The 13,614-nt window shown below is 36.8% G+C and overlaps 1 protein-coding gene across 1 annotated transcript; it reads left to right on the forward strand.

Annotated features, from left to right (window-relative positions):
* Positions 1-7,525: 7,525 nt before the first annotated feature.
* LOC147548656 (uncharacterized) lies at positions 7,526-11,192 on the forward strand. Its single transcript, XM_086670768.1, has 9 exons — positions 7,526-7,851; positions 8,043-8,170; positions 8,318-8,438; positions 8,537-8,592; positions 9,656-9,703; positions 9,796-9,893; positions 10,083-10,161; positions 10,304-10,414; positions 10,851-11,192. The coding sequence occupies exons 2-9, from the start codon at positions 8,051-8,053 to the stop codon at positions 10,899-10,901; spliced, it is 684 nt and encodes a 227-aa protein (XP_086526894.1). The 5' UTR covers positions 7,526-7,851; positions 8,043-8,050; the 3' UTR covers positions 10,902-11,192.
* The last annotated feature ends 2,422 nt before the right edge of the window (positions 11,193-13,614 follow it).

Here is a 13,614-nt window from a genome sequence, read left to right on the forward strand (position 1 = left end):
TTGTAATGCTTTTACAAGCTTAGCTGTTAGACGGACTTTGGTAAGTGTGAAAACAATTGTTTCTAGAATATGTCCAAAATTATTTGGAAGACTGGCTTAAACCCATCTCTGATCGAATTATGCATAGCAATGTTCGATTACTCCCACTGAATCCACCATCCCTCAGATGTGTTCCATGGAGCGAGTTGGGAAACGGTTTCTCAACTCCTTTGATGGTTATCAAGTATTTGACTCAAGTTTTTACCACTCCAATCTAATTGGATGACTTAAACTCTCTTGTCAAAATGATTCTTTTACTTCGGTTTGTACTTTGTTTGAACCTTTCAAACATTCCGACTTATACTTTATGATTTGTACGTTTCCATACTTCATGAAGTTGTCAGAGTACGTATTTGAAGTTTCTCTCGTTAGCTTCTGCAAGTAAACTTATAGGTCTGCATAACATTGTATGAGTCCTAATAGATTACCAGTCTCTATGCCTATTGAAAATGGTGACTTTGTCAATTCAGTCCTTAAGACCTAATTGACAATGCTGAAGTTTAATGAGTTTGAATCTCTTGATTTTAGCCATTATCAATGTTAACCTTCAGTTAATTTTACCACTGGTTTAAAACATCATATGTTTCTAGAAGAACAAAATAATCACTATTAAGTTCTAAGCTAGATCAGTGTCTAAAAGAAGACTTTGATCCCTTTCAGCATCCCTAGCATTACTGCTTCTGCTCCCTCTTGGATCTTTACTTCTTTTAGTCAAGTATGTAATTCCCTTAAGCTCCCACTGAGCCGCTCATCCGGTATAAAATACCTGATGAAGAAATTTTACGATACTTGTTTTTAACTTTGTTAACAAGGATGTTGGAATCGGAATTCGTAATTCCATTCCTTATGTCCTCCAGGTGCTAAGGGTAGTTTCCTCTTGAATGGTCTAGCCATTGTTTGGAAAAATTCACAGTAATGAGAAATACTCTTGATCATGTACTCAGTAACTGTTTGCCTTTTCTTCGATCAAATGTTTGTCTCACTTGATTGACCCTTTGCCCTTTTGAATCTTAAGAGCTCTTTCTTAGATTTTTGTACCAAATCTCAAGAACCTTTCTTAGATTGGATATTCCCGTATGTTCTGCTCAGTTTGTCTGTAACAACCTGAGTGACTCATCTAAGGTTTTATCTATCTTTGTTCAATCGATATTGAATTGGGTGATAGATGTATTCTGTTGTCTTCCGTTAGGATGACTTTCAGATTGCCTTGGAGGTCTCGTACCTCTCCATTTATGACTTCTGTGGGAAATTCTTCCTCAGTTTGTCTTAATGGTTATGCTAGCAACCATTACTCTTCCAAAGAGAATGTTATAAGATCGCTTGCAAATGGCTTTTGACCTTCTTCGGTATGAGTCAACATTGGGATTGGGTATTCTAGTAAGCTTTCCTTTTGAATCTGAGAACTATTCTCGGATTCATTCTTCCATTCTAGGAAGTGGATCAACACCTCCCTTAGGTGTGATTTTAAAGTTGAAACCGTTTTCATGTGTCATCTTAATTCTACATAAAGAAATGGCAAAGTTTTAAAACTCGTTATCGTTTTTGAAAAACTTAGTTTTCCCACATTATTCAATAAAAATCGTCCCCGATTGAATAAGTGATTCCAAGACCCCAGTTCTTCGGAGTAAAGCGGACAAAGGCCCTACCCTTTGACTCCGTCGTTCCGGGTGAGTGAACTACTTCACTGATCATACCTTATGACTCTTGGTTGATAGATTTCATTAATGAATGACTAATCTATCCTTTTGCCTCGAGTATCCAAGACTCTCTTGTTGATCTCGTTGAGTAGAACCATTTAGACGTGTAGGCCTCTTCTATAGACCTACCCGCATTGTTCCAAGGTAGAGGAGGTACTCTGCGAAGGCCGACCCACCTTCCTCGAACAAGGGCGCAACGAGTGTCTTAGTTTGGATAGGCACTTTACTCAAAATTACTTTTGGGGACTTTAACGCTAGTCTGGCGTTTGTTATAGTGAACTATTTAGCCTAACTAACATCCACGACATAAAGCGTAAATAAGTAAGTAAATGCGCGCGAGAAAATAAATCAAGCAGACATGGATCCTAATATGGCCCCTAACCTAGAAGATCTAATCTCCTTTGGTTTGCTTCTTGTTTCGCCTTTTGGTTCGTCTAGATCTCCATCTTTGAACCTCCATTGATTTCTCCCACTCGCCTTTGGATTCCATCCTTGAGTTTCTTCAATGGACTCATAGACCCTAAACTCTAATAACAAGACTCTAATGATTCGCAGATCGTATAAACTTGAAATTAAAATTAATTACAAATTATGCACCCATCTGTGCTTAAAACAAGAATAAAGAAACACTTTCTATGGCCATACTAGTTTCCCGCATTCACATCACATGCAATCATATAATATATCAAGGCTAAGAAATATATATGCATGATTATCTTGGGAGATACTTTTGTTGACATCACATGTCACATGACGAACCTTAAGTCTAAATTCGAAGAATTCGACTAATGGTGCATTCTCATTTTATCTCTTATGATTTCTAAAATCAACTTTAAGAAAAACTCCGTTTTGGGCTCGAGAAAGCCCGGGTCAATTTCGGAAAAATATTGGTTCGATTCTTAATGATTTCATAAATCAATTTAAAGAGAAATCCGTTTTGGCCTTCTGGATGGCCCGGATTGATTTTGGAATTATTTGGTTGGAATCGGAAGAAATTTTGGCAAAAACTCCCACTCGAATGATGGTCCCTTTTTGTGGTCCGAAAAGCCTCGAAAAAGCCCGGGACAAGTCCTAGACAAGTCCCGGCCCAAGCCCACAAAAGGGCTCAGACAAGGTCCGGACATAGCACGGCCCATAGGGCCGGCATGTCCTGGCCGAGGCCTATCAAGGCCTGGTCTCGTCCTGGCCGGAGCCAGGACGCTAGTCCATGTACCAGACGCGTCCTAGACGTGTCTGGTGCTGGACCGGACCAGCACTAGGTGTCTCGGACTAGTCCGAGACACCCAGAACCTCCCAGACGCGTCTGGTCGAGAGCTCTGGACGCGTCCTAGACGCGTCCGAGCTGCTCTGGACGCGTCCAGTGGACGCGACCAGCAGCTTCTGTCCGGCCAGGAAGCTTCTTGGCCGGACACTAGGGGTTCCAAAACCCTAGTTTCCAATTTTTTTTTTTTTTTTTTTTTTTTTTTTTTGTTGTGCAAATCTTATTTGCTAACTTCCAATTTTAAAACTCTTTCTAAATTTTGAAATCTTTTAGAACACTTCTAAAATTTTACAAAACTTGTAGAAACTTTTAAAATTTTCCAAATTTTGTTTTGAGAGTTTCCTAAACTCAAAATAACTCCTTTTAGAACACTTCTAAAATTCCAAATTTTTGTTTTTCAAAAGTTTCCAAAACTTAAAAACAACTCTTAATCAAACCAATTTTGGATCAAAATCTAGGTTTTTGAAACTTTTTTCAAAGAACAATTTTGAAATCAATTTGAAAAATCTTTGAATCCAATTCAAAATTAATCAAATTTCATGTTTAAAACCTTTTTAAACATAACTATCAACTTAATCAAGCATGGATTAGTCCGAAATTCAATCAAATTGAGTTTTTAAAACACTTTCAATCATCAATTTGATTCTCAATTTGAAATTCATTGAATCCCATTCAATAATATCAAATTTTGAGTTTAAATAATTTTAAAACACTTTTAAAATACTTTTATAAACTCAATTTATTAAACTATCAATCATATCCAATATGAACTAGTTCGATTCTTAGCAAAAACTAGTTAATTGCAAGAGGCTCTGACCCCACTGTAGGGATTTAAACCCTTATACTAGTGTTTATAGCGGAAATAAGACATCTAATGTCTTACACTAGTATCCCCAGGATCACATGCAAAACTAGTAATTAAACTAATGGAGATAGTAGATTACCTTAATCGCTTTTCCCTCGAACTAGTTGAATTGATTGAAGAAGACCAAGAGCTTCAAAAGTAGCTCCTCTACTTAGGACACGAGCAATCAATTTGATCTCCCACCTTGTTGTATAGCTAGCACACCAATGGTGATTGGAAAGAAGAACACCTTCTTCTTTGACTAGATAGATAGTTAATGGGAATTAGCTCACTTTCTCCTCTCTACTTGATGTGGTAGAGTAAGAAAGCTTAGAGAGAAATTCCACACCTTATTCTCTGCCCTAAGAGTGTTTATATAGAACCCTAATAAGAATCCACCTCCTTTTAGGTTTCCCAAAACACCCTTTAGAATAAGATTTAGGGAAATAGTCGAAAATAGTAACTATTGATATTTTCTCAATTCCCTAAGGAGGATGTGTCCAAACACCACGAAAATTGTCAGATATAATGTTTATTATATCAGCAACTAACCCTCCAAAATTCAGCCCAATCCGAGTCCTAGAAGTACCCGAACCGGTCTAGGCCCAAAAACCCTATTTTTGGTCTTTTTGTACTATCTTTGCCTAATTCCTTTTTAGGCCTATGAGATATGTTTATGGGACACTCCCATGATTATATCTCACTCCCACTAGTCATATCCTAGATCAATTTGTCACTCTTATGTGTAACCCGTTGTAGGATCCGATCGAAGTTAGCCGCGAATTACTTCGTAATTCGACGATCGTAGTTGGTCTCTAGCTACAACTCTACGATCCCTAAATCAATCGGACTTGATGATCTTCCACATCAATTATCCTATCCGAAAAATTGTTCGCATTGTCACCTTGGTCGAAGGACATCTCCTTCAACTCCTTCAGTCAGATGCGTGATCTGATGAATGAAACTCTATTAAGTGAACTTGGAATATTTATTATCATCTCCCTAGTCCAGGTCATTGCATGGACTACAACGACTAAGGAAGACTAGCACGGGAAGTCGATGAGATAGCGCAGTTTCATGGGCTATAGAATAGGATTATTTAATTCGACTACCTGGGTGTGTAAAAGGTTTATACATTGGATAACCCTCAAATGAAAAGTACATCACTCGTGATGAACGTAAAAATCTTCTCATTAAGACAAGATTGGAGAGATTCCTCAAAACATGAGTGCTACACTCATCTTATGTAAGGAATGCCCGACTTTGGTTCCGTTAAACGTCGCACAGTAAAAGGAGGTTATAAAGGCGGATACTGGGAATGACAGGATAGACATGAAGTTAAGTGGGAGTACAAGAATGGATTGTGTCTTCCTAATCACATTAGGTACAAAGTGTCTCAAGGCCACTTGATGAGCAACAACTGAAAAATGCGTGGCCACGTTCAAACGTATTAAATGTTAATCGTTTGTCTTTACAGTTGTGCTCGGATACCAAGAAAGTCTGAATGACGTGACGTATCAGATGAGATACAAATTGACACGGGAATCGAGCATTGCACTTGTTCTAAGTACAAGTGGGAGTCTGAAGGAGATGTCCTTCGACCAAGAATGCAATGTGAGCAATTTTTCGGCTAGGCCAATTGATGAGGAAGATCATCAAGTCCAGTTGATTTAGGGGTCGTAGAGTTTAAGCTGGAAACCAACTACGATCGTCGAATTACGAAGTAATTCGCGGCTAACTTCGACCGGATCCTACAACGAGTTACACATAAGAGTGTCAATTTGATAGGAGGATATGACTAGTGGGAGTGAGATATAACCATGGGAGTGTCCCATAAACATATCTCATAGGCCTAAAGAGAAACTAGGCAAAGATAGTACAAAAGACCCGAAAACGGGGTTTTGGGCCTAAACCGATTCGAGCACTTTTAGGACTCTAATTGGGCTGATTTTTGGAGGGTCGGTTCCTCATGTTAGGAACATTAAAACTGGCAATTTGCTGGGTTTGGACGTCACCTCCTCAAGGAATTGAGAAAATATCAACTAGTTGCTATTTTCGGCAATTTCCTTAAATCTTATTCTAAAAGGTCTTTTAGGAAACCTAATTGGAGGTGGATTTTTATTAGGGTTCTATATAAAGACTCTTAGGGCAGAGAATAAGGTGTGAAATTTCTCATTAGCTTTCTTACTCTACCACATCAAATAGAGAGGAGAAAGTGAGCTAATTCCCAACTATCTATGTAGTCAAAGAAGAAGGAGTTCTTCATCCAACCACCATTGGAGTTCTAGCTAACAACAAGGTGGGAGATCAAGTTGATTGCTCGTGTCCCAGTAGAGGAGCTACGTATGAAGCTCTTGGTCTTTTCTCAAAAGCGATTGGAAAGGTTCGAGGAAAAAAACTAGCGATTAAGGTAATCATCAAACTAGTTTTATTTACTTAACATTATTGGCTTATGCATGTGATCCTGGGAATACTAATGTTAGACATATGATGTCTTAAATTCCGCCATAGACATTAGTAGATGGGTGTAAAACCCAACAGCCACAACCACCATCATTTTCTCTTTTTCTTTCTTCCTCCTCTCCTCACTCACTATCTCTCTCTCTCTCTTACATTTAGATTCTTCAGCAGTCAACCACGGTAGAATGAATCCTATACATTGAGCAATTTATTAAATCCAAATCCAGCTAATAGAAAATTAGTACCTTAAACATCTTTATGACACATAAATCCAACAAAATTAACCCAATAAGTTAGTACACTAGGGTTTCTAGTAACTTATTATCCGTTAGAGGAACCAAAAAAGCACTCATCAACAGCGAAATGCAAGTTCCACATACAATTGAGGGAAGTTATTGATCTCAGATTTTTTTCCTATTATAACAGAAATCAATGGTTACCTGATTGACAAGTACAACCCTATGATCGTGAAGTTAGAAGTTATTAGAAATTGATGCTCACATGATTTCAGGTCAAAATAAAGAAACTTAAAAGTAAAAAATGGGGCTTAAAGTAATGATGATAGTGAAGGAGTTTACCGATGACGAAGGGTTGCGTGAGAGCAGATTTGTCAATTAAAGTTGAAGATAAAGAAGGGAAAGAAGATGAAGAAGAAGAAGTAGTAGGAGGAGATGTAATAGGAGTTAAAGAAAGAACGCCGTCGAGACGTAGACCGGAGAAATGAACACCATCGCATCGTCCATCTTCGTCTTCTGATCCGGCGATCCTTACCGGAATGGAAAAGAAATGGTTAACAAATTTGTTTTCCCCCTAACAATTTGAAAATATACTGGTCAACTAAAGTTGACCAGTTTTTAACAAAGTCTTCACACCCCAGAAACTATTTTGATTTCCCTAAAGCGTTGGCCTTTAGTTATTATGATAATTTTGTAAACCCAAGTAATCATTTTCCCTTTTTTATTTTTATTTTATTACCAACCTGTTCAAGAACTAGAGAACTAAAGAGAGAGGGAATCAAACCTAGGGCTTGAGCTAATCCAAAGTTAATAGATCTTAAAGGACTTCCAACTCTTCGTCATTTTAATATTTCGGGTTACTTGAACTCTTTGAAAATCAATTTCTAGGTCAGAAATAATTTGATTTGGGGAATAAGTTGATGATTGTCTTTTACTTTTCTACTTTGATTTCTTCAAAATGAAATAGATATGTTGAATTGATTATTATGGGTTCTCTATTTTGTGTGAGAAAAAACTTATTCTAGATTGATTGATTCTCTAATGAGGATTCAAAGTCTGATGCATTCCTGTGTACTAAACACCATTATACTGAACGCAATCGCATTTCGATTACTTGGAACTAAACATGGGCCTAACCATCCAATCAATACCGGCCCACCCCGTTTCCAACCCATAGCATAGGTAGTAAAACCCTAAACCTTGGTCCAAGTCCTTAACGTTAAGTTCGTGCCCTCTCTTTCTCTTCCCTTCTTCCTCTCCTTTCTGCGAAGTTCGAAAGGTGGCGAACCTTTTCTGCTCGCCGACTTCCTCCAGGTGTTTCTCTTCTTCGATTAGGGTTTCAAGACTTCTTTTGCTTGCTTAATATTTTCGTTATCACTCTAGTCATATTTACATATAATAACAGCTCAAATTCGGCTATCAATCTATGGGCTTTCACTGATTTTTCAGTTTTATGTGATTATAGATTAATCAACTAAATTTGGGATCTCTTTGCATTGTTCTAGTAAGAAAAATGGGCGCCAAGGCAAAGAAAACTACGTTCAAGAAGAACCTGAAGAAGGCTTCTACTTCTGCTTCTAAGTCATTTAAGCTAGCTAATTCAAACCCTAAATCAGATGTTGCTGATTTCTTGGTATATTTTGGTTCCTCCATTGTTCTTGTTTTTCCTCAAGTCCTTTTTGACATTTTCAATATATAAATATTTACTGGTTTGAATCCTAAAAATTTCTGTTAATGAAGCCACTAGAAGTTTGAATCCTAAAAATTTATGTTAATGAAGCCACTAGAAGGCGGACCGGCTCGAAAACTACAACAGGAGAAAGTAGAACCATTGGAAAATACAGCTACCGTCTTGTATATTGGAAGGATACCCCATGGGTTTTATGAAAAAGAGATGGAAGGTATTTTTTTGTTTATTTTGAAATATGTTGAAGGAATTTTTATGAAACTTGTGTTATTCTGATTTCGGCTTGATTTTGTATTGTTTTTTTTTTTTCAGATTTCTTTAAGCAATTTGGTTCCATTAAGCGATTACGAATTGCAAGGAATAAAAAGGTGAGAATATGAAGTTTAAGTTTATCAATTACTTATGCATTAGAGGGTTTTCAGGAATAAGAAGTGAAAACAAGTGATATGTGTTTGCTCTGTTGCTCCAATTATGCAACTTACGAAACTTCACATTGAATACGTGTCGTATGATCGTATCAAGTGATTGTTTGATGTCCCGAAATTTAGTAAGTTGTTTTCCTGTGATGTGCTGAAAGTCAAAGGATTTGTGCAAATTGAACATAGAATATGGAAGAAAGAGAAAACACAGAATTGCACGGCACAAGTTAATATTTCTTAAAAATTGCTGATCGGGTGATGGGTTTGATGCCCTCGTTTTGGGTACTTAGATCCAGTACTCCAGATATAGCATATCCACATCTTCAGCTTTATGTATCCAAATTTTATTTGAAAAAAATCTATAGTATATGAGAATTAACTATTTAGTTGAATACACTATTCTGAAGTTAACTAGTTGAAATGTTTAAGATCTTAAGTTTTGTGGGGATATAATTGTTGGGGTGCGCAATTATAGCTATTTTATCTGTATCACAGAAAACATACTACTTTGAATAGTTCAAGACTCCCCACGCCCAACATGGCTCGGCCACAAGGTATAATAACCTCAATATACCTGATAAATAGATGGTAGCATATCAGTACCGTGGCCGCAGACTGGGCCTACATGGGATTTCGGTAAGACACAGTGTCTTTTCTGATTCATCCAGAAATATGGAAATATCCACAAGTTATCTGCAGAAAAGTGAAGTTTAGCCGAATCTCATTTTATTGCATGAGAAAGCATTACCGAGGGATTTCGTTTGAGTGGTGATATAAATAGAAACATTTCACTAACCTAGATAGAGAGACTCACTGACTCAGCAAATCTGCTCATACTTAATGACTAAAAACACACACTGGCTGAAGCTTCTTTTTTTGTTTGACCACGTTAGATCTGTTAACTTCTTGTCTATCTTTTAGGTTTCTTTTCTTGTTTAATATCCATTTTTTTGCTGCATTAGCTTTGTTTTTTCATAATTCTGTCTTGGTTAACCTTTTTCTTGTTCTACAGACGGCAAAATCTAAGCATTTTGGCTTCATCGAGTTTGAATCTCCTGAGGTTTGTACATGTGCTTTTAGTAAGAAGTATTTGTTTGGTTGTCTTAATTGTTTCAACTTATGTAGTTTAACAAGTATGTCTATCAAATGCAGGTTGCTCAAATTGTTGCAGATTGTATGCATAACTATCTATTATTTGAGCACATGCTGCAAGTTCATCTCATTCCTCAAGAGAAGGTTCATCCAAAGTTGTAAGAACCTATTTTAGCATGTTTCTAAAACAAATTTTTTCCCAGTCGGTATATGTGCCTAAATATGTTAATTTGTTATAGTATATTCATTGTTCTGTATGCTGCATTGTCCCTTTTCGGCTTTCAGAATATTAATTAGCCCGGCAATCGTTTTAACCCAAAGACTGCTAATTCTATTTTCTGCTGTAGGTGGTCTGGTATAAGCCGTCAGGTGAAGCCTGCCAAGCCGATAAACTGGACTGAAATTGAAAGAAAGAATCATAACAAGGTATCTTAATCTAATTATCTTTATCAAGTGCATGTCAGAATATAAATAAAACATTTCAATGAGCGAGGTCGAAAAGTTTTCCTCTATACTTGCTTTTTGTTGCATTTTATCATTTTGGGGTGGCATTGTATTTATTGTGCAGGAAAGAACAATAGAAGAACACAGGAAGTTGCTGGAAGGAATAGTCAAAAGAGATAAGAAGCGGCGAAAGAGGATAGAGGCTGCTGGTATTGATTATATCTGCCCAGAAATTGTAAGAAAACATACTCTTTCCTCGGTTTTTGTTTGCGGGTGCGGCTAGAATTCAAAATGTTTATATACAGGAGTCCTGATGTAACTGCTAGATGAGAAGTTGGTATAGTTGTCTCTCCAATTTACAGTGTACAGCTGAACTAAAATTCTTTGCATCTTTCCTCCGAAGCTTAACATCTTATAGCCCAATGCTACAACTTTTTATAATGGTGTTATTGTATGAAATACTCTTCCATATTCTGCTTGGGGGGAAAAAAATAGAAAATAAGGTCCTTGTATACGGAAAAAATGTTATGAGAAGGATAGTCCCATCGGTGCTATTCCTCGTCCATATTGAACTACCTAGTTTTATTGGATTTGCTAGATTCATGCAGCTATATTTTACACTTTCACAGTGAGCAAGTAATATGTGCTTACACGTGTTTTTATTTTTATAGGTCGGTAGTGTTCAACCTGTTCCAAAGAAGATCAAATTTGATGAAGATTAGCTCAATCATGAAGTATTACGCGAAAATGGAAAGAGGAAGTGGTTATAACTACTAGGAAACTGGAGTAACGAAGAGAAATACGTGAGTAAGGAGCAAGTCTAACCTTTCCATTCAGTCGAATGCCAAGAAAACTTACCAAAATCTTTGATCTATATTATATGTTTGCATCTTTCATGGAATCTATCGTTTCATAATTTTGTTATGTTTTAGCATTAATATCTGATAGTTCCATTATGAGAATATTTAAAAAGGAATATTGAATCATTGAATGGAAGCTTGATAATTGGTTAATTTGCCTTGTTTGTATATTAACATCACCAAACCTCACAGAGATAATGGGAACACGTATAGCTTAATTCGATAGTTTTTTTTTTCAGCGCGTAAACAAAATCGCTCTATAAAAATCTATTATGGTTGTTTGGTATGATGAAACAAAAGCGCCTTTTCTTCTGCAAAAGCTATTACATAGGGTTTGGTATAACATAGCTTAACTATATGATATTTACTTGAGTGAGATATACAATAAGATTGAATTTAAAGTCCATTACCTTAAACACCCAAAAATCACTATTGCCCTTAACAAAAACATGTCACACCCAGACTTTTCAAACTATAAAATTAGAAAAGGAAGCTATCATGCGACGATTAGTAAAATTACAACGAATTTTGGGACGATATTGCCATTCGATATATAAAGAGTTAACTTCTTAGATATTAATGCCCGAACGGAACTGCAAATACAAGTTAGCAAGAGCGAACTCTCACCCGTACTGGACTATTGGTTACTTATGGCCCCAAAACAAAACTAAGTTAGTGTTGTCCAATTTTAACTCTTTGGTTGTGGCTTAAGAAAAAAACTAGCCCAATTTTTAAATGACCGAAATATTTTCATTTCTATACCCATCCGAGGTTTCCATCAAAATCAAAATTTAACCAAATTTCTCTTAACAATGTCTTTTCAGGGAAATAAATTTTGAACTATTTTCGGTTGAAATGACCGAAATTTTATTCTTTGAAATAAACTAGCAGAGAAAAGAAGAAGATCAAAGCAATAAAAACCCAACCAAAGTCTAGATGGTAGAATTTTGTTAAATATAAGCTCTCTTGAAAATTCTTAAAGAAAAAAAAAAGTTAGATAATTGGTGAGTGATGACAAGTAATTTTTACAAAGACTATGGTATTGATTCTCCTGGATTGGATTCTCGTACCTAAAGTAACACCACTTCCATTCTAAAAAATTCTTCATTCATAAGCTTTTTGCTTCTTTCATGGATTACTTTTATGCGTATAATTCTTACTAACATGCCCAAAGGCCGATTATAGTTTGTGTGGAGTACTATAATGGATTTGATTGATTGATCTGGATGGATTAATATGAACAATATTGATAAATAAAACACATAACAGAAGTACTGTTGTTCCTCAGGTTATTAATAGATAAGTCGATTACTCTCTGTCTCGGCTTAATTTAGACAAAGTTTCCTTTCTCTAACTTATAGAGAGATAGACTATTTAAAGAATAATGATTTATCAATATTCCTTCTTTCGGACTAACCGAGATAGGTGTTAATGTAGTTGAGGCAAGAATAAATTCTCTTTCCTTAAGTCTAAGTCGACATTTTACACCCCCGTAACAGTACCAAACGTAAGGGTGTATGCCTTCGGGATACAACGACTTTCCTTTCAGAGTTTTAAGATGGTACTTCTTTATTCTGAAAGCGAACGAACCTTTGTAAGTATTATGAGTTCTTGGACTAATGCGGATGTTCTTCTAGATGCTTCGGAATTTCAAACTTCACTCGAAACTTCTTTCTTCCTTTTCTAGATATTCTAGTCAAACCAGAACCTCTAGAAGTACTTCCTAATTAGATATTCTAGACAAACCAGAACCTCTAATTGTTAGAAGGGAAGAGAAGAAGAGAATGAATTGAATTGATGATCTTCTAGATGCTTCGGAAATTCAAACTTCACCCGAAACTTCTTTTTTCCTTTTTTTAGATATTCTAGTCTAACCAGAACCTCTAGAAATACTTCCTAATTAGATATTCTAGACAAACCAGAACCTCTAATTGTTAGAAGGGAAGAGAAGAAGAGAATGAAATGAATTGATGAAAAATGAAGTGGGTTTGGTGGGTTTATATAGGAATTGAATAGGTACATTTGTTTGGGACATATCTCTTGATTTTTAGGGACAAAACCCTTAGTTTTTGGGACACAACTCTTAGAAATGAGTTGGTTAATTAACTGGAAATTTCGGGTGAGCTCTGGGCCATCAGATTTGGCTAAAAAACTCGGAGTGAACGGCAGCCGTTAGACGGAGAGTCACCGTCTCGAAATCGTGCCCAACAGATGGTCAAGATGGCCGTTGGATGGGAATCTAGCAAAATCCCACCTCTGTCCCGACGCGGGGTGAACGCGGACCGTTGGATCCGCAAGGATCCAACGCTTCCGCGTTATGCCCGAAGCGGTCCCGAAAGCCCCATGTGCGCGGCCGTTGGATCTGGTAAGATCCCGCGCATTGAACGCCATCCGTAGGATGTGCGCGCTTTGCTCAAACGGCCCCAATTAAACTTTGTCTGTTTCAACGTTTTAGTCCCTATTCCAACCGATCTTCGTCCAAACTTTAAACTTAAATTTCTCATTCATCCGGAATCGGATTTGAGTGATTCTTGGCTCTAAATTGAAGATCTCGACGAGACGAACGCAATGGAGC

The sequence above is a fragment of the Eschscholzia californica genome, unplaced genomic scaffold (genome assembly GCF_041429995.1).
Source record: "Eschscholzia californica isolate CP2 unplaced genomic scaffold, dmEscCali1.0.p SCAF_3, whole genome shotgun sequence".
In the NCBI taxonomy this organism is placed as follows: domain Eukaryota; kingdom Viridiplantae; phylum Streptophyta; class Magnoliopsida; order Ranunculales; family Papaveraceae; genus Eschscholzia; species Eschscholzia californica.